At 39.0% G+C, this 22,282-nt stretch overlaps 1 protein-coding gene across 2 annotated transcripts in view; it reads right to left on the bottom strand.

Annotated features, from left to right (window-relative positions):
- Positions 1-4,270: 4,270 nt before the first annotated feature.
- Positions 4,271-22,282, bottom strand: part of LOC140998350 (sodium-coupled neutral amino acid transporter 3-like) — a 42,642-nt gene continuing 24,630 nt past the window's right edge. For both annotated transcript variants that reach the window (XM_073468616.1, XM_073468617.1), the window contains 12 exons: positions 17,635-17,708; positions 17,088-17,180; positions 16,792-16,873; positions 12,257-12,339; positions 10,286-10,344; positions 9,772-9,918; positions 8,948-9,027; positions 8,445-8,545; positions 7,674-7,798; positions 7,059-7,203; positions 6,405-6,508; positions 4,271-4,853 (listed from right to left, as the gene is read on the bottom strand). In XM_073468616.1, coding sequence (XP_073324717.1) covers positions 4,749-4,853; positions 6,405-6,508; positions 7,059-7,203; positions 7,674-7,798; positions 8,445-8,545; positions 8,948-9,027; positions 9,772-9,918; positions 10,286-10,344; positions 12,257-12,339; positions 16,792-16,873; positions 17,088-17,180; positions 17,635-17,708 — 1,198 coding nt within the window. In that variant the 3' untranslated portion in view covers positions 4,271-4,748. The remainder of the gene's footprint in view (positions 4,854-6,404; positions 6,509-7,058; positions 7,204-7,673; positions 7,799-8,444; positions 8,546-8,947; positions 9,028-9,771; positions 9,919-10,285; positions 10,345-12,256; positions 12,340-16,791; positions 16,874-17,087; positions 17,181-17,634; positions 17,709-22,282) is intronic.

The following is a 22,282-nucleotide window of genomic DNA, read 5'->3' as shown; positions in this document are numbered from 1 at the left end:
CGACAAACAGCGAGACAGCGCCGTCACCTCCCAACTCGACAGCAGGAGCAGGGCCAGCCTCCGCCGGAACGTAAACGCCCACTCGCGGTGCTTCATGGGAAATGTAGTCAACCGTTCCCTTAAGGCGCTGTCGGAAACTGCCCAACTTCACATGAATTACTGCCCCAATGTGGGATTTATGATATGTCCATGGGTTTGTGTGACACCCCAGTTGAGGGGAAGACAGATTAGACTTATTTTTTTTGTTTATTTATTTGTAATAGTCTACATATCCGGTAAACAGCTAGCAACAGCGACTATCAACTTTGTATAGATTTTTTAATATATTTTATTTGATATATTTTTTAAAATATTTTAAAAAATATTTTAAAATATTTGTGTATTTCGAATGCCTTTTAATACAAATAAAAATAATAAAAAATATATCCTAAATATAGGCCTACTACTTGAAGTAACACAAGTAAGAGTACTCGCTATGCAAAATGATATATTCAAATAGGCTAGATATTTATTTATTATTTTTGATGGATGCAACATTATTAAAAGGGGCAGGGGTTTGGAGAATAAATTAAAACTCAAATTTTTAATATGTACAATATTAATGAGGTACCAATACAAACTCAGAAATATAAACAAGCTGTTCTCAGAGGAAAATAAGGTCACCAGAACATTGTTTGGAGCTAGAAAGGTGGCAGGGTCCGCCAAATATAAACAAATGAAAACAGTATGAAATTGTGTCGTTCTTTAGGTTATTGTACATTGAATTTGTTCCGTCATGAAAACAAAGAAAATGTGTTTATTAATCTAAGTGCTGTTTTGGCATAAAAATATCAGTGAATGAAGATCTTTCTCTCCTGATTAAAATGTCTTCCCCAAAACTACATAGTGCACCTTTAAGCACAATTTTTCATTGTTGTAGCTGGTAGAGATTTAGCCATTTTAAGTAGGCTATACTTTGTAGCTGCCTTATTGGGTCATTTTATTGATACCTATAACAATGCTTCACATTTTACGATTACATATTAATTTCAATGTTTTATCTGAAAATAACCTTAATCAACAAAGTTATCTTTTACAATAGCCATCAGATAAATGAAGTGTTACTGATGACCACCATAATACAAATTGAGTCTGCAGACTGTATCATTTAATTTATACTTATAAACACTTAATACCTAATTTCAGGTTATAAAACACTATCCTGACTTCATTAAGACCTCTGCTTTGTTTCTATATATAACAATAACAAACTCTTTTAGTAGGCATTAAGTTGAATGTGAGAACTTGAAATCTCAGGAGCTTCTGGTGAGCATTTAAGGGCAGTGGGGAAACCAAAGTTGTGGCATTAGTGGTCACTGTATTTTAAATGTTGGTTATCCAAATTGAATTATGCAAATAGACAAGGTAAGATAGTTATTGTACTAGAATAACGGCCACATTTGCTTTTAAAAGTTGAACATGATGACAGTTTGAGGTCAAAACTGAGACTCAAAATAAACCAAAACCAAACTAGATAATTAATACTTTACGTAGATGCTCTAAAAAAACCCTTTGATTGTGAATTTGTATGATGGTCATAGCTCCACAGCTAATGCCTACCAAGGCTCTGTATTGCCACCTTGTGGACTGGTTTGGAACACTTAAGAGAGAAATGAACTTTTTTGTCTGTTTGTTTTTTTACACTATTTTTGTTTTTTTGTTGAAAATAATTATATTTATTTGTGAAACACTGTAAAATTGAAATATATAAACTACACATAGTCCCAGTGGTTTTTTTTTAGAGCTGATTTCAAGGTCACCAATACAATCATACAATCTTGTTTCCAAGAATCTTTAACAAGATGACAGATGATGAAAGATCAAAGGTCTGTTACCTCATTATCTTTATTGCAACATTGTTTACAGTACAATAAACTGCCAGCAACATATTAAAATATATAGAGATACAAGAAAATCAACATGAAGGACAAAAAGGTTTAAAAGCACTTTGAAAATGATTACATTTATATTTTTAATTGGACTAAAACTTTAATTGCTATTTACATTGTACAAACTAGATATGCATATAGAATATAAAGGGTATACATTTATATACATTATTTATAAATGCTGGCCGATGTCAATATTTAATATGTTACTATTCAATCATACACGTTTCAATAGATCACACAGAGAGGGAGACTCACAACACTGACATCTAAAGAGGTCCTCAGATCTATCAGCCACTAACACAGTGTCCCCTTGCTGTGTTGCCTCTTGTTTATTTTTTGCATGTTGTGAGGTTTTAAAGTGTTTTGTGTGTGTGCACCACTGAAAAATGACACGTGATATACCAAAATGCCTTTGTCATACATACTGCCAAAAACTAAAGTCAAACTACGAACAGGAAGTTGGGGATAAATATAAGCTTGTATTTTTTAAACAACACTAAGTTATGCCCCAGTGGCTGATTCAGATGATTCCCTCTGTATACAGACACATAAAGACAACCAAATATCTAGATATAATGGAAACAAAGGGATTAAAAAAGGGGTTTGTTGTGTAACAAATTGACAGGACATTACTAACTTACCCATACAGCGGTCACTGTAGTCTGGTGTGAAAGGATTTATCATTTAAAAATAATGAAATATAGGCAAGTACACCAGCTCACTAACAACTCCAAGTTAGTAGGTTACTGTCTGCCAAGAAGCAGCAAGGAAGTTAGAAACAACCCAAACGTTACCACTGATGATAAACCACTAGACATAGTTTAAAAAAACACAAAATCAATCGTTTAGCATCTTGCATTTCGTCACTGAATCAGATTCAACTGATACGCCAGAATAAACATTGAACATGAAGGTTAAAACAGTTAATCCATCAATGGTAGGAGACTTCAATTATACTTCTGATCAGAGTATAGGTCCATGTTTAACAGCACAAATGCACATAGGTACTATAGTTGAAATACAGTGGAGCCATGTTTTCTTTTTTTTTTTAAACAACACGGACACTGAAAAACCTCCAACATTACATCCAACTAATTTTATCTACAGAGCGGACGAGAGGAAGAAACTAATCATGGCAGGGCCTCACAGGAAAGCTTACTTTATTTATTTCAAGTAATGTTGGAGAAGACATCCATAATATCCCATCGATATGTTGCTAATTTTCTCGAAATCTACATTAGATTGATTTAGTCAAACAAAAGGGACGTGCCCATAAATCACATCTATCAAACATGTGAACGCCTCACACATCATTTGCTTGTGGTGCAACTTATCAATGGCTGCATGAAGTTGTGCTTATCAAAGGAAAGTGCTATTGCTAACCATAAACCTTTCGAGATTGTTAAAGAGACAGTCTGTCATTTCCGTTAGAGATCAAGCTTGTGCTGAATACAGAAATATTTACAGACACCAAACTGTCGTGAAGTGACCCTGTGTTTTTTTTAATACATGTTTTGGTGATCTCTGATTACTTCCAGTAAATGTTCAGAAACAACACATCAAATCATCCAGTTCCCTGCTCCATGATTAAGATCACTGAGCGGTAACTTTTTCCTTCTTTTCATTTCATTTATCGCTTCGATCTGTACAATCCAACTAATGAGGTCTTCAATACCATTTATCACTGTCATTTACACAGTAATACTGAAAATTAAACTCTGTTATATAGTTATATGGACGCCCAAGAACTATTTCAAAATGCTCCTGCATTTCTGATATAGATCGCCTCGGTAAGTGCTGAGGATCATATCATCAGTCCATACTGCATCCTCTGAGGTTTTCATTGAGTGGTGATTAATAATAAAAAATATACATCTAGATCATATTGTTGAGGAATGTTACGATAAAAGTGCTTGCGACACTGCACCACATACTTTGTGTTTTTTTGCATCTTGCTCTGTCAGAGGTGAGGATGTTAACACCTCTAAACCTTAAAATACGCAGCAGCAGCTGCAGCTGCAGCAGCAGCAGCAGCACAAGTTAGTGGAGTGGGACGCTAAAGGCTGCGCCGTAAAGGAATAGTTCTACATTTTCCAGCCTTTATGCTAAGCTAAGCTAACTAGCTGCTGACTGTGGCCGAGAGTGGTATCGAAAATGCTGAACTATTCCTTCAACGTATGTTTCTTTATGTGCTTGTACTATCACGTTTCTTTTAAATAACTTACAATAATAATAATAATAATAATAATAATAATGGTAATAATAATAATAATACTAGACATAAAAATAATAAAATAATGGTCTATCATTCGATACATTTCTGTCGTTCTGCTGTTAAAAGGGAGGTGCCTCAGACTGTATGTTAGAATCTGAGTAGCACTTTGTAGATCTCCTTAGGACAAGACAGGGAGAGCGAGGGTTGACAGATACTCGCAGGGACAGGCGTATAAAGACAGACAGCAACTTTCTATATTGTTATTTTTCTGTTTTTTGTTTTACATCCATCTCACAAGGCACAGCCTCCCAATGTCAACATCAATCTTTATGCACCTGACCTGTTTTCAAAATTCACTATCAACTTTCCATTGAAGTCTACTGGCCTGGATCTGCCACTGTTTGGCAGGATGCACAGTACAATGTAACGTCATTAGAGAGTGCGAGCTTCAACTCTAGACTTCTCTGTGGCCAATATTCTCCCATGGAAAAGATAGGGCATCTTCAACATTAAACATTATTCAAAGTAAAAACAGTAACATTACAACACAGGTCTAAATTAACAATATAAAACCTGAAAAAATAAAAAGTGGAAGGTGGTGCCTAGTGACCACTGCTGGCTTTGCTGGTGCCCGATGTCCAATCAATGATGATGAAGCTGAGGCTCATTATCATAAACAGGAAGCCTATCCCAGCAAAACAGGCGGCCTTGAGGAGAAAAGGAGTGACTGAGTTAGAGAGTGACAGATAACAGGAGATAGAGATCACTGTGGGAACACTAACTGGATGCATCATTTTCAGTGTCATCATATTTACAGTAACTTCCAGTGTAAATCATTAAATGATTTTGTCATTGCTGTTATGCCTATGTATGGCAGCCGAGAATGTGCGTAGGTGCAAATATTTTTTTTAATGCTGTTATCTCAAGATCACAAGTTAATTATTTCATTTTCTCTTGAGATAAAAAGATAAATGAACTTGTTATTATTAGAAAACAAGCTTTGTTATCTCGAGATAATGCAATGATAAACTTGTGATCTCAAGATTACAGCATTATCAAAAATAATTGCACCTGTGGCCAGTCTTGGCCTCAAGACCTATTGTAGAAGAAATCTCAACTATTCTTCTTTTTGAGGTTGATACAGACATTGATCTTTGAGATCTGACTTACCGATATTAGGATTTTTTTATATATATATATATATATATATAAAAGGTCCCTAAAAGCGTTAGCTGACTTCACTTTAATTCTGATTTATCTTCTCACCTTGCTCGGTGATGTAGACGTGCCCTCTAGGGCAATGGTTCCCAATACATAATTATACAACAAGTAAGGAACGAGTTTTCAGTTTAAGTTATAAGTACTTTGTTCGCCTCCTTGTACAGAGGCAAATTATATACCCTAAAATAATCCTTTTAAACCCTTCCAGGGTACCCAGTATGTTTGTGAAATTGAATTTGGCATTAGTAGAAAAAAATAAACATGTACAGAGTATTTAATTAAAATGTGTTATGGAGGCTAGTTTGTGTGGATTTGAATACAGGTGTGCCTTGAGATTTTGGTTTGCCCTTTGGTGTGCCTTTGGCACAATAAGTTTGAAAAGCACTGCTGTAGGGTGTGTCAGTACACTGTGAACTCACTGCTGGGTGTGATTACAGGTCCAGCAGAGCAAACTTCCCACCACAACAACCACACCTTTCAGTGATGCAAGGTGTGATCAGAGGTGAAGCAGACTGAACAGTAAAACAGCTTTTCAGTCTGGTGTTAGGTTTCTGTCTTTTCTTTGAAAGACTGTGAACAATATACTGTTCTGAGACATTGTGAGACATTTTACAGCTGAAAATAAAGTCCAGTCAGTGCTCTCTGATGGCCTCACTGTTTCTAAATTTTCTCAAACATATCTTTAATCTCTCTGCACTGCAATTTTTGTTACTCATCGGCCAACAAATATGCCATTACTAACATATATTTTTTGTGTTAAAGATGTCTTTAAAATCCACATTTGGAGAAACTTGAATCAACACTGAACAACCTAAAATAACTGTTGCTCAATAAACACTGTTTAATTTATTTAACTGAAAAAATGTCAAATGTCAATCCAGAATTACATCCCTTGCTTTTGTTCACATGCACATGTTTATTTATTTTATTTGTGATTTTAGTCATTTTCAGTCCACAGATCAGCTTAATATAACTTCATCTGACCTAATTGTAGCTAAACTGAATTAAATTTCCTCTTTTTCTCATGAGTTGCTCACCATGATTTTGGGGGCCGAGCGCAGAGGCTCCTCTTCTTTGGGTACAATACGAATGTAGAAGACAGCAGGGAAGATGAAGATGAGACAAGGGGCAGATGTGGCACCTGGGAGGCAGACAAAAAGACACCAAATTATTAATTAAAACTTATTCTCCATGGGTTCTCACTGCCTTCCGTTCTCCTTATTTGCTGCTGCCAGTCTGACAGCACTGCAGTGATGATATGGAAATTAGATGAAAAGTGGGGAAGAAAATTAGATGTATTTATTTTGTTGCACCACAACAAAAGAATATTGATCATATGAGGCTTAAGAATTTAGTGAAAACAAGCCTGTTGGACAAACTTTTATAAGTACTGCTTAGTTTTTAATACCCCCCAAAATAAGATCCCTTTCCAATTATTTAAATGTCTCGAAATCTTGGATGTCACTACTTATTTTTCTCCTCCATTCACGTTCAGCGGTCTGTAACATCAAATGCTCAGCGTTTGAAGTACTCTGCATTTGAGGTGGAATAAGTAACCGTGCATAATCCCTATCTAGACTTTAAAGAGATCATTAAAGTTACTCATGATTCTTCAGGGTGCATCTATAAATATGTTTATTGCTGGTGCAAATCCATCAACACCACCTTGTCCCAGGGTTGGTCTGACCTACCAATGACCCCAAAGATGCCCAGGATGTTGGGGGCAAAGATGACCAGCAGGTTGATGAAAGTGAGCAAAACGACTGCAATGGCGATGTGACGGGGCCAGTAGAAGGTCTTGTTGGGAAACATCATCTGCTGGATCGCTCTCCGCACCTGATCACAACAATAATAATAATAATAATAATAATAATAACAGTAAAAAAAAGAGTCATTCGATTGTGTGGCTGTATTTTAAAAACAGTAAATGTGTAAACTTAAAGGTGCACTATGTAGTTTTAGAAAAGAAATTCAGAAAATCAGAAAGGTCATATTTATTATATTGATATGGTAATTATGCAAACTCAGAATATTTTTTCCATAACTGAATAAACAAACTGTTCACAGAGGAAAATAAAGTCCCCAGAACGCTGTTTGAAGCTAGAAACCTGGCAGGGTCTGCCGCATATAAACAAAGCAAAACAGTATGAAATTGTGTTGTCCTTTAAAGGTATGTTTGTATATACAGCTTATTCAGTCATGAAAATGAAGACAGGTTGTTTATTTAGTTTGTGTAAGCATGAAAATCAATCAAAGAAGATTTAAAACAACATAGTGCACTTTTAAGGCGCTAAAATTGTACTTACAGGAAAGAGCACAATGGGCACCGTGAGTGTGACAGCGGTGAGCACAGCCACCCGCACGCACAAAATCAAAGTGTCATACGGGTCGATACGGCTGTATGTGTGAAGCAGCTCTGCTTCCACTTCACCTGAAAGAGATCAACAGAGAGGAAAACAGAGGAGAGCCAGGAATGATGATTGAAGAACAACTGGCAAAACATCATTTATACTGATAATATTAATTAAATCAATCATTTTTCAAATAATAACAGGAGGCCTATTGGTAAAATACTGATATGTACTGTTATATATCATGGTATAAATATATGGCAACGTGAAATCATAAATACAGTAAACATGACTTATATGCTACTATAGCTAATGAAACCTTGATAAATCATGATGCCTTTTCACTGCAGAAGATTACAGCATGTTAGCGGTATACATGACCACTAGAGGGTGCAGCTGCATCGTGATGCATTTCAGCCTACAGGTTAACTGTGTGCTGATATGAGGACAAATATATGACATTGCTACGATTAACTAGAAGCATGAATAAAGAAATAAAGAAGCAACAGTAGGCAGTGTAGCGTAAATGGTTAGACAGACAGACGGATAGACAGACAGACAGACAGACAGACAGACAGATAGACAGATAGATAGATAGATAGATAGAGAGAGAGAGAGAGAGAGAGAGAGAGAGATAGATAGATAGATAGATAGATAGATAGATAGATAGATAGATAGATAGAGTGATTGGTAGATTGATGAAATGGGAGGAGGACCAGGCCTCACCATAGAAAGTTAGGTATCCAAAAAGGGCAGCCAGGAAGTACATGCCGTACATGACTGCAATGGAGATGTTGGCCACATGCTGCATCTTTTTCTTGGTGGGACTGAAATCAGAAGATATTGCCATGTGATGCAATACACACACACACACGCATAAACACACACACATAACATCAGGGCATCCACTGTCACATTACTGTATCTGCCCATACAGAAAGCATAACATACCACCTTCAGCTGCAGGGCTAATTTGCCTCACAAAAATTCAATAACACGTCACAATTAATCTTAGCAGAACAAGCAACGGTGGTTCAAAGCAGGATGATAAATTTAAACATGCTATATCAAACAAGCAGTGCCAACGCATTTCAAAATAAAGTGAAAGCGGTGCATGTGACTCGTTTATGAGCAGCCAAACAGAAATCAGACATCGTAGCTTTCCTCTTTGTTATGCAGCTGATTTCCTGTCCAAAAGTTAGCGGGAGTTTTCCATCATAGGAACATACTTGCGCAGCTCTGTGTAGATGGGCAGGACCTCGGGGTGGCACACAAAGGCGAACGCCAGGATGGGGATGGTGTAGGCCGTCTGAAAATGAACCCCAACAGGTCACCATAGATACAGCAGCGCCATCCCAGACGTCTTACCACCAACCTCGCGCTTTACTGCCCATTACTCCCTCAGACATATCACAGAGAGCTAATTGTTTCCCTGTGATTAACTTGGGCCTGGCTGCAGCCCAGCTTTAGCCTATTTAGGAATGCCTTACTTAAAAGCTGCTAAGCAGCAGGGACTTTTCTTACTAGACTGGGTTAGAAAAGTGTAATATAAAAGTTGTCAGTATTGCTAAAGTTCTGGTAAGTAAAAGTGCCTCAATGAAAATTAGGTAATGTCAAGTTACAATCAATTATGACTGTAATTAAGAGTCTTTCAGGAGTCCTCTCCTGTTGTGAAGGTATGTATTGTGTGTAAAAATAATGGTACTGAGAGAAATGTCAGGTCTTTCCCATTTTACTCATTACCTCACAAAGGGCAAACTTGATGATCTCACTGCAAGAAACAGAATGCCAAAGCAATTTTTATTCTCCTGCTGACAGCTCAGGGGTCACTGTCCATCTTTCAGGGTTTCTTTAATCTCAGACTATATTCTATCATTAACGGCTTGATAAAAGCCCTTATCTCTTCCTGAGTGCTTCAAACAAAGTGTGATTCCCATGCTTGGATTGTGAACTGTCACTGGCAACATGCTGAAGATGCCATTAAGTGGGTGTCTGTCTGTGGCCATGGCAGTGGAGGTGGATTTGCAGACTTGAGTGACATGCGTGAACCTACTTGAGAGTTGAGGTTGACCATTTTGGGAATGCAGGCAGGATCTTCCGCCCCACCTAGATCGGTGGCATTGACGTTCAGCACACTGGCAGTGCCATTGAATGCAAAGTCCACAAAGGGACAGGGGATGTTGAACTTCTTGTAGATGACCTGTACAGTGCAGAGGAGAAAACAAAGGCTGTGGGACACGGTTAGCATACAGACAGGCACAGATATGGCACAGAGAGAGAGAGAGAGAGAGAGAGAAAGAGAGAGAGAAATGTGTGGATTAAAGCTCACACAGCCAAAACTAGGTCAGAGAAAGACAGAGAACCAACACAGCCTGAAACCGCAGCGTGCAAACATTCGTCCATAGCAATGAGTAGAGAGAGCAGGGAATACTAAAGAGATGGTGGGAAGGCTAAAAGAAAAAAAAAATGCATCTGAATATTGTGCCTTGATGTTTCTGCCAAATGACAAGAAACAAGAAGCAAGACATGTTGATGAGTAATTTACATGTATGTATGCCAGGACATACCGAAATGAGGAAGAAAACCATGCAGGTCAGGGAGAAGCCACTGGTGTATCCCAGGTATCCTGAAAGACAAGCGCTTCATTAGCATTCCTCTCATCTTGGATTACACGGTCATGCCTAATCTGAATTATATGACTCTAAATGCTAATATAAACTATATATAATATCGCCCCCCTCTCTGCTAATCTCTACAGTGATGACTAATCGCTAGGAAGGTAAAACAGTATTTTCCTGCTGAACCGTATTTCCCGCTGTATGTTCTTCAAGTCTTGTGGCGGACAGGCTGATTTAGTGTGCTGGGAGTAGGAGCTCATTACTCGACTGCACCGACTGGCTCTGTTGTCCTTCATGTCTCGGCAGGAGACAGACTTCTTACAAGAGGTCAGCCAATACGCCTCCTTTTCTCACTTCCAAACTGGCTTCCCCAGCTTTTTTTCTTCTTCTTTCCATCTGTTTTATTTTCATGTACTTAAAACAGGCACAGTAAGGCAGACATACAACAGGACACTCAACCAACCTTGTGAGAAGGCAGAGTTCAGCTCTACTATGGAAATTGGCCCTTCAATAAAAACCTCACCCATCAAAATATTTCAATGCACAATATGGCATCAATTGTGCAATTCAGAAGGTCGCTCGGAGGCCACCATGGTTTGAAGGGTAGTTTGAGAAACTGTTATTCCAGCACAAAGACCAAGGTTCAAGCCTTGATGGTGACAAATAACAAAACTGCCTAGGATGAAGCATCCTTGAGCAAGTCACTACATAAAACCCAGTGAGCTCCACGGGTCCTTTTCTGCCTCTAGCTCTGCAGGGTGTTTGGATAAAGTAAGTTGGCTCGCAAAGAAAGTATTTTGATTTTGATTTAATAGTAAAATAGTTTTGTTTACCCAACAGAACATTTCATTAAAAAGAGCAATATGTAAGAATTTAGCTTAAAACCAAAATTAACTAAAATTATCAACAGATGTGAAGAGATGGTGACGTTATGTCAAAGATGTCTGCGCATTGTGTTGCAGACATATCCACGAAAGTTAGCATGCTAACCGGCTTGCTCCCGCTCATCCTGTCTCGTAATACAACCTTGTACCTCAACAGGCAATAGTGAGTCACTGTGGCATCCAGTCTGCCCTCAGTCCAACAACACCGAGGTGGTTTTACTGACGGATTTGGCTGCTGGCACCCCGGGGATGATCCCATCCCGGCACAGATCCCTGCCAGCATTCCACACTGCCCCCCCCGACCCCGGCCTGAAAACCTCCTCCTCCAAGCCGTCCAAAGCTCCTGTGCTAGCTGTGCAAACACTAATACCCATTTCACACTGGACAAAAAGTCCACGGACACCCGCTAACATCTGGCCTTTACTCCGCGTCAAATGATTTTGCACTAGTCACGGGTATTTATCGGCTTCAGCTCCGATCATCTGTGATGAACAGGAAGGCAAACTCGTAAACACGCCTCCGGGCAGTGGGAAAGGAGTCAATCACCTTTTTTTAGTGGGTGTAGCTGTGTTTAAAAAACCTGCATATATGTGCTAATTTTGGGGTAAAAATGGTCTAACACTCCCTCTGTGCCCCAAGTTCCCAGTCCGGGCAGAGTCCGTTAATAGGGCAGCTAGCTGCACGGCTAATTGGGCTTACTAGCTAACAGCAGCTACAGTTAACAGCAGTAAGCAGTTACTCTGGTGACATGCTGCTAATGTTATCTAATGTTAGCAAACTTAAAGGAAATGTTGCTGCATAACAGACGTTACTGAGGCAGCTGGCAATGTTACACCTCTCCAATTGTCTGCTGTTGCAATAGCGCAGCATTTTAGCTAAGTGCTAAAAACACGTTCAACGCTATTGTAAAAGTGACATAGTCTCGCTTTTACCTGATTATGCAAATTATAACACAACACATAATCTAAATACCCACATTGAAACAATAATGAGATGGGTAATACACTATAATAAAGACGTGATATATCATACTCACCAAGCTGTTTCATGAGAGCCAGTGGTAATATTACTGCGATAGATACACCGATCACGAGGTAGTTCCCATTCATGAACCATTCACTGCAGAGAAGCAGAAAGACACACGTAATTAAATGTATTGATTTGAAATTACTCGGCTCAAACGCTCTCCTCAATCACAGTTCTGTTAAGTGTTTGCAGTGTCAGATATTGATTTATAGGACAGGGGAGAAAAGTGCGTGTAGCCGTGTACAGCTAGAAAATGAGGTGCACACAAATGAGGCTTTTGTGATGGAAAAACAAAACAGAGGTACTGATTAAGGATTTTTTTTTTTTATCTACACAACTATGCTAAGTAGTTTTATTCCCAGCTGAACAGAAACAAACAAAAAACCAAACTCAACTGGTTTCCTTGAAATCAAATATTGAGAGTGGAAAGAAAATAAGCCTCTTTGCTCCTTAAACAAAGAACTGTTTTTGTAGCTGGGACACAGGGCTCATGTGCTCACTATTGTTTATATAAATGTTTTTAGAGAAGTTAATATTACACACAAACTACATGGCAGGTTTTTAGGCTCAATATTTTTACATTTGACACCAACAATCATTGAAAATAAATAAATAAATAAATAAATAAATAAAAGAGTCTCGTGTCTAGCAGAATAGTAATCCTAGTGTGGAGAAAGCTTTGAAACAGCATCTTAACATAAAATCTATTGAAAATATAACCAAATGGTTCTATTTATGTGACCATTTAATTAGAGTAAAATAAACAATCAAAATATTTTACAGACTTTTTTAATGTCTAGTCAAATATTACTTTAAGTCGTGGGGTTGCAATGCGGGAAACTGGAACCATGACTCCAGTATTTATAATAAGCCCTCGTGAGAACCTGAACTTAGTATCAAAGACTCTGCAAAACACTAGATAACAGAATGGCTGGCAGACAGGCTCGGCCAGGTGAAAAGTACTACTGAAGTATACTTTAATTAGTTGCACTAACCACGAATAACAGTGTGATTAATATATCAAAATGTGTTGTGATACAGTAAATTTCCTGGATATTATCGGACCAGAACGAAATGAAATACCGTAATACATTACATTTGCCAAATTAACAAGAAGGCCAAAATAGTTAAGACAGCGTTTCAAACAGTTTATAAAGTTTCTCCTAACTCAGCAACTCACAAAATTGAGTGATTTTTAAATGGAGGCTGGGGACTTTCTTTGTGGGCAAAGAGGATGCCTATATTGGTTACTGTTCACTGTACTGTATATACAATTTGACATGTTTACCATCCAAAAAATGTTGTCTTCTTTCATTAATTTTGTGTAAATGGTGAAATCAGTGGAATCGTGCGTTCAAACAGCTGCTAAATGTTGGCAGGTAAGTCAGACGAGGAGGCGGACCTTCACTGTGTCCCAGGACACTTGTGGACAAATTGCCAGGAGAATGTGGTCACATGCGGCCCAGACCATCTTCGAATGTGGTCCAGGCTGCATGATGTTGATACCAAATGTGAACAGCCTCACAGAGACACGCTCACATTACAACACTATGGGCAATTAAGGGCCATTTAGACTGAATGGAGCACATGAATATGAGATGACAGACAGACTCCACTCAGACAACCTACCACATGTGACTCTCATTCACAGCCATGTCGAGGAATCAAACCTCTTTGAGCTATTTTAAGATCACAGTAGGGCTGATTAATTTCTTGTCTTCTATCAGGTGGGAAACACTGCAGAGCTGCAACATCTGTTAGCTACACACTCGAACACACACACACGCACACATCTCAAAAAAGAAGATGCTCATCTATCCCGTTGTCATTCTGCCCTCCAGCCATCTGGACACTGACACACAAACATAGCGTACTGTAATTTACAAACACACAAGCGCACAATCACCAATGACCACAAACAGTGACACAAACATGATAAGCAAATAGACATATAGCACTCTCCGCACTGACATACCAGGTGTTGATTAACTGTGCATGTGTGCTGACCAGGGTCAGGTTTGTTAAAAACAACACACATCCAGAGACACATACACATACATGCAGTATAATACAATACAGTGATGCAACAACAACGTTTATGAGGAATTTTGATATTAACAGTCACTTTGTCAGTCACTATTAATAATGATCTTCCCTTAGACTTTACTCATTTTCTAAGAAACTCATTTTTAAAAAAAGACACATATCAGTTTCAATAGATTTGATCTTCAAGTGGATTTTATGTCCCTGGGCATGTAAACATTCTTGTGTTTCCTGCTGTGAGAACACAGCATGGTATACTAGAGAGAGAAACTGAAGAACAAAATGAGGAGAAAATGCAAATCAGCTCCTGATTATGCACCACCAGAGTCCCTCAAAAATACTACCATAAACAGATACAGTGTTTGCTCTGCAAATGGTGTTTTAATTATTTGATTTTCAACTGAAATGTATGTATTGGTAATCATTCTTTATTTATCTGATTTTAGATTGATATTTAAAATTCATACACACAAAAAAAACACTTCAAAAATCTAAATAAACAGAATAATTCCTGGGGGATTAAACTCTTTTTTGTAAAATTATCCAAAAGTAATTAACCATAGATGCTGCCAACAAACACTGCAAGCTGTAATCAATTTCATTTTTAGATGTATAATTTATCATTTATTATTACAGTGTAATTACATTACAGTGTAATTACATCACAAAGAGGTATTTGTTTTAGACCCATTGTTGTCTTTTGCATTAGAACATAAGGTGTCCTTGTTATTTTGTCCACCCCCTGCACAGTTTAGCACTATCAACACACACCCACCGACAAGATAAAATGCCACTGGAACAATCTCGTCTGTCATTTCAAATAAACAGTGATTGTTGACCATAGCCAACAGCAGCAAGCACGACTGCACAAAGAAACAAACAGAAAACAACATGGACATGTTGTCACACTCTATAGTGGGAAACATCAATCTGAATAAACAATATGAGCAACCGTGATAGTCTCCATTCTCCTCACTATAGGTTAAAACCAGCACATTTTTGTCTTTAGTTATCTCTGTTGTATTGATTGTGAGATGCAGCGAAATGTCATCACTCCACTTTTTAATTTGAAGGAACAAAACCTCTGAGGCAAAATGCTCCACCAAACTCTTTACCCATTTTACACAGGGTTGTGTGACCCGGAATATCACTCCAATTTCTCCTCCTCACCCACTTATCTCAAGCCAGAATTGTAGGTGAAGAGAGACTCAAACTGGGGGAAGGGTTAAAGGTTCACACTCGAAATCCCATCCGAGGAAGTGAGCGTTGTTTGTCTCTGCGGCCACCTGCGCCGGGCAGTGATATCCCATGGTTTACGTTTTCCGCCGTGGAGTCTCGCTGTGTTTTGATGTGAGTGTTTCTCTGTGGCCGTGCTGCTCTCCTCCTCCAGGGTCACTATCACAGCTGTTCTCACGCCAGCTGCTCAGAACATCCAGAGCAGCATCAGACCCGCCAACTGGCGCAGCCTGACTGAACTCTTCTGCAGAGGCTAAAATCTTTGTACACAGAGAAGTGATGGGATATCACACTGCTTTTTTTTTAAACATGAGCAGATTATTCTTTAATCCTCGGGAGGCGTGGCAGTGTCTACAAATGTCAAACTGAACCAGATGTAGTCACAGTATTTCACGTTTGTAGGATGACTTATTAAGTACAAAAATATGAGTATATGCTTCTAATTGAAAAACACCTGCAAATTGTGCTTAGTTACATCAAATTGGCATGCCATTTTGAACATCGCCATGATTTGTAGCACAAGTCATAAAACTTAAAGTTAGAAACATTTTTTCATTTTTCATCAAATGAGCAACAGCTGCGACCAGGTGCGTGCAAGCATCCACGTGTTTATGCATTCAAGCCTCCTTTATGGAAAATTTCAGCCTCGCAGATAGAAAGTTGCAGTTGCTACAGTGTTGACACAGCTTTGTGAGCCAGTGAACTAGTGGACCAACAGGAGGAGATCGAGCGATGAAACAGGAACTCTGCTCAGTCCAACAATGCCTCCCACAAGTGTCTACCGCAACCAGTTCAGGAGTTATGAAAGGGGACATGGCAAAACAGTGTGTGTGTCTTTCTACTAATTTTGGTCATCTTATGTGAATCATTTAAAAAGATATGTGCCAGTCCTACTGCCACACCCTTTAAGAAGAAGATGGAAGAGGAAACCTCCTAGGGCAAAAACTGTGGCTGCCAAAGGGTGGGAAATTTTTTGCGGACCAGCCAACAGAGCGACCTATGGAGCTGATAGTCACAGCCAGAAAGGAGCGGCCACAGCGACCTTTAGGATGGAGGAGTCGCAGGTTGCACACTTACAAGCACACCTTGAGCAATGTGACTAACTCCTTCAACTTCTGCTGCTCTGAAGTTCAGAGGTTTTTTTTATTTTGTAGATTTCACACATTTAACTATTAAATCAGACATGAGCTACTATATCAGTATGTGTTCACTCATTTTGTTGCATAGTGTGAATGAAAACTTCTATGTCATGCATTGACCACTCACCCTGCAGGTTTATCCACCTTCAGAAAGGCCTGGATGACCAAAGGAAACTCATACTTGACAATGTACAGATAACTGGACATGGCTGTGGAAGAAGATACAAACACACAATGAGTTCAGACTAAAATACGCTCAAGCTTATGCACAGTATAACAATGAAAGCGCCCTCACACGTTAGCACGTACACACTAGTCGCAGCCAACAAATCACAGAGTACTATGAGTATTATCCCAGAAATGTCAGAGGAAATTTAGAGTGTTTATGTGTAAGCGTGAGGACAGATGGCAGTGTGACCTCACCTCCAATGTTCTGCAGCGTGATGGCAATACCTGCCGCCATCTTCCCTGGGGTCCCAAAGGCCCTGTAGCCGAGCTGCTCATACGCACGAATACCTGAGCCACACATACCAGATCAATGTTTTCAATCCATGCTAACAAGATCTAGGACTTCAAAAACACAGTCAATCTAATTAAGCTTCTACATCGGTTGTGTAGCAGTTCATAGAGTACTGGGGGTTCACACATTGTGATCTGAGGTCTTGCTTATCTGAAGATGACGCCACGTAGGTGTCATTCACGATGTTGTAGCATTACGTGCCCACCAGTCATTTAAAACAGAGCTTTTATAGTCACACATTGTCGCTTTTTAACAGTCTGCAGGGCACAGTGGCCACTTATTTATCTATTTTATGTACTAGTTTATACTGCAGTATACTTTTTAAATTGTAACGCTGCAAGGGGACATTTTCGATGTATGAGAATGCACGGGTGCCATTTTAATGCACATGACAATACATTTCTTGAATCATAGAATCAGAAGATGCTGTTTGTCAGGCTACATACATACCTACAATACCAGATGACTTTAGCAGTAAATGGATAGAATACGATGAGAGGACTGCCACCACTGTTAGAAGTACCCTGAAACAGACAATCAAGAAGACAATGGATTACTGGTCATTTCACTGGTTTAAGTCCTTTTTTGTGCAAACAGGGTCAAACATTTGCTCGTTCCAGCTAATGAAATGTAAAGATTTGCTGCTTTTCTTTGTCATTTATGTTTATGTTTATGGGTTCTGGACAAAAGAAGCATGCCACTTTGGGCTCTGTGAAACTGTGATGAGCATTTTTCACAATTTATTGACCTTTTTATAGACTAAATGATTAACCAGTTAACCATGATTTTGGTAGATGGATCAATAATGAGAATAATCGTCAGTTGCCGCCCTAAAAACAAGCAACATGTACGGTGCCACTGTCACTTCTTTTACCGGCAAAAACACAATTTTAATCGCCCTTATAAAACGCGACTTCATCTTTTCTCCACGACAAATGAAAACCTCAGTTTTATATGTTACATTAGTGAACTGTACATTACCCTGCAGGCTGTTTACACAGCTGCAGTATGAGCACAGATTTCCTGGATGCTGGTGCATAGATTGTGTCGTACAGAGAGCCCCTGTGGCTCTTCTTTACCCTGAATTGTTACTCAAGCTTAGCCAAGGAGACTGCCCCGTCAGCCCCTCTGCCCTCTGACACACTAAGTAGTGACACACACACACCAGATGGACAGTTTCACAAGAAACATTTCCAATGCAATGCTGAGATTGACAGAATGAGGAAAATCCTTTTGTAAACATTAATCTTCTCGTCTTTGTTTCTCAGTGGTGGGATAACCCGCTTCAGTCACAACAGCAGTCAGTCCTTCCACTTCAATCACAGAGACGTCTCGTCTCATGTTTACATGTTATTACTTCTCATGTACTCGTCTGCAGTGAAGCTTCTAATCCTCTCCAAAAATCATCCTATACTGTTGCTCTCATTAAAAAATATTACACAAGAGTATAACATAATAAAGTATGATAAGATGATGATCTAATTTTTCGAATATACCCAACCATCCGGAGAGGCCTGAGCCATGAAAAACCTAGGGCCAAATTCACAAACACACGAAATGTTTGCAACCATAGACTTACAAGTATGCGGCCTTCATAGGGTGATTCATGATGTTTTTATTTATGAGGATGTGGTACTTTATCAGTTAACATGTGCAGTTCACGTAATGCTTTAAGACAATGGCAGGATATTAAACCTCAATACTTTTTTGGACCTAACCAAATTGTGTCTACTGAAACCTGCTGAAGCACCATAAGGCAGCATCAAATGTTTGCTCAGATTTATAATCTTTTTCCAGATTCACTGATCAGATAGTTGCTGATAAAAAAGTATGATATTTTTAGTTTTTTATTCAGGAAACGTTCTTGCACAGCTGCTTGTGTTAAGACAACTTTTCAGAACAAAACGCTTATATTTCTTAAAGTGTTATTTTTAATTTCATAATTTTGGCATGAGCATTAAAAATGAGAGGTAGCTGTATTCAAGACACAGACTAATATGATTTCTATGATTTTTAATTGTACATGTATCAGCCAACCTACATAAGTATATTTGTTAAACATAAAGACAGTACGCTCAGGCGGTATCAAACCTCCCTGACATTTCATGGACTGACTTTGTGATGTGAATGACGAACCGTACCTGACATGGCATCAGAGATGATGTGAAGTTATAGAGGATGGTGTTTCAGCTTGCAGGGGGCAGGTAAGCTAACGCCCGTCACTCAGCTGAGCTTATGCAGCAGGGTGAGAGGTATTTTATAATGTGATTGCTACTTTCTTAATGCATACAGTCATCATCACTCACCATACTCTGGGTGTTTTCTTTTTAACGCCAGTTCTACCATCCTCTTTCCCTTGGATAGTGCCATCTCAAACTGGTTTGTTGAGTGAGATTAGATTTTGAAACCAGCAGGTCTGCCATGGTTTTGAGCCGAAGTTTGTAAACCAACAACACTTTGAAAAGCTGCTACATCCATTAATGATGTTTTTATTAGCTTGTAAGATGCAAATGTTACATCCTTCACAAGTATTAAATATTTATTTTTCAAGACTTTTTTTTGTGACTTTTTGTGAAATGGGTCATCGGTCTACAGACTTTCCCTGACCCAGTCCACCTCATTCCAACTATTTTCTATTTTCTTTCTCTTTTGTTGTTACTGTTGGCAACATTAACTTTCTCTCTCTCTCTCTCTCTCTCTCTCTCTCTCTCTCTCTCTCTCTCTCTCAATTCCTCTCGCCAGACAGCACGTCTTTCATCTTGACTTCAACTCTTGGCCAGTTAACAGTTTGGTTTTTTTTCTGGTTTTTTTTTTAGCTAGTTTTTTCAGGCGGTGTGAAAGAATGCTGGGTTGTGTTGAGGTGGAGGATTTGGTCAGTCAAGTGGCAGTGGGAGGACAGATCTGCTGACAGTCAGACAGAATGACACACTTGGGTCACTGTAGCTCTGCTCAAAGCTTTCCACCCCGCTGCATTCCTACCCCGGCCGGGGCCACTGACCCGCTGAAGCCTTTGCACCCGCCAACAAAAATCTGTGTGATATGAAACATCGGGCCACAAGGCAAACAGAAACAAATGACATTCCTAAGCAACTAATATTCATTAATTCATTAAGTTTAAAGTCGAAATAGACAATTTTTTGCATGAACTAATCATTATGAAGAAAATATTGATTGTGCAGTAAAAATGACTCCATGTTTAGATTTTTCTTGTTGATTTACAGCACAAAGGCAGCGCATCTGCCATTGCACAACCACACATTTTTATTATTAACACTATTAGTAGTAGTAGTAGCCATCTATAACTGTTGTCATTGTTGTTGATTTGGTGTTTATTTGGCTATTTATTATGTATGATGCTGTGCTCTCCCCTTGTCTGGTACTGCCTTGAGGTGTGTATGGCCTTTTTTATTGTCCTGCTTGTTGTTGTCTTAAATGTATGGTTTCTCCCCTGGGGGATTAATAAAGTATTTCGTATCATATCATATTGTGTACTAGTGTAGGGTACACAAAGTGCATTCACTGTGAAAGTTTATATCCAGCCAGCATCAGTTGAAACTGAGTTCCAAATGTAGGCTAAATGTTAGCATTCAGGTAGATTAATGCCTAATAACATCAGCCAGTCAGGTGTCTTGAAAATGAATTGAATGCATCAAGCATCACAATAATAAATAGTGTTGGGCATATGCATGCGTTAATCTAATGGATAAACAAGAAAGCACTTTTTACAACTTTCAACCTCTAGTCGTGCTTTTTTAGGACGATGTCTGAAAAACTGACGGGTATTCTTGCATCCGTGGGTGTGCGCCCACATTTATGACATCTGCCTGCGAGCACAGAGGCAACTCTGTCCGCTAACGAAAGGGTGAGGGGACAGAGGAGGGAGAGAGGAGGGGGCGTGTGCCAGGCAACACATCAGGAAAATTAAGGGTCATATAAAACTTGGTAAACAAAAGAGTTGAATTTGACATAAAAAAATTACCATTAAATGCATGAAAAATGTATCAATGACAAGTGAATAAACTATCAAAAAAAAGAAGAGTGAACGCTATTTCAAAAGTTATCCCCCACTACAGCCCTGCCTCTTCTTTCTTGCTTTGGACAGTAGCCAGGCTGCTGGCAGTAGCCTTGTTGTTTACGCTATCACAAGCTGATGCTAGCAGTCAGAAAATATACCAGGAGCTGCAAGGTAAGCCAGGAACAAAAGAAACAAACTTCTATATTTGTTTTTGGCTGCTAAGGTGAGTGATCAGGTTGTCTTTGCAGCGGCTGCATCTGCTTGGAAACGCCAAGGGCATGTGGCTCTCTCTATTATCCAAAAGCTGTCCTTCGTCACCTCCGTCCTCACTAAAGTCAACAAGTTTTGCAATTTCTAACACAATACAGAATGTACTTAGTGCCATAAAAACTATAAACATGCCTATTGTTCAGCCAATCCCTCCAACAACACCACACTTGATTATTTTCCTTTTGAGAATTTATCCACAGCTATAATTATAGTTATCAATCAATAGACACAATTATGCGCAAATGTTGACACATGTGGAATGAACTGATGCATCTTGCCTCACATCAGTGTTCAGCTTGAAGTGGATGAATGAACCGCATCACAATACTTCAAGGTCCAATGTGCTTAAGATGTCTGCAGTAGGCGACCCAGTCAGTGGTGGGAACGAGCACGACCTGTCACAAAAATACTCAGCAACAGGCCTATTTTTTGCTGCTGGCCATTATTTCTGCCTTTGTTTACCTCCTCATGTTTAAGCGAACATGGTCGCCTCATTTTTAGGTCTCCCCTCCCCTTAAGGAGCAGAACCTGAGGTTCATAATGACACAGTACACTGCTAGGAAAGAAAGATTTAATGTTGTTTGAGGTGATCACCGGCCTGGAGTCTAATGTTATACACAGAAAAATAGCCGGTATCTCTGCGCCAAACATGTCACTGACCCTGCCTGGCTACTCTATTGTTTGATACAAGATCATGCAGATATGCACACAAAGACCTTTCATCTGTAACTAGATGGATAAATACACACTCTCTTTTGCATTCAGTCACGTACTATTAATTCGCACGCGATTACATGCATTCATCAGAGTAAA

The sequence above is a fragment of the Pagrus major genome, chromosome 6 (genome assembly GCF_040436345.1).
Source record: "Pagrus major chromosome 6, Pma_NU_1.0".
Classification (NCBI taxonomy): Eukaryota; Metazoa; Chordata; class Actinopteri; order Spariformes; family Sparidae; genus Pagrus; species Pagrus major.
This window is presented reverse-complemented; position numbering and strand designations above follow the sequence as displayed.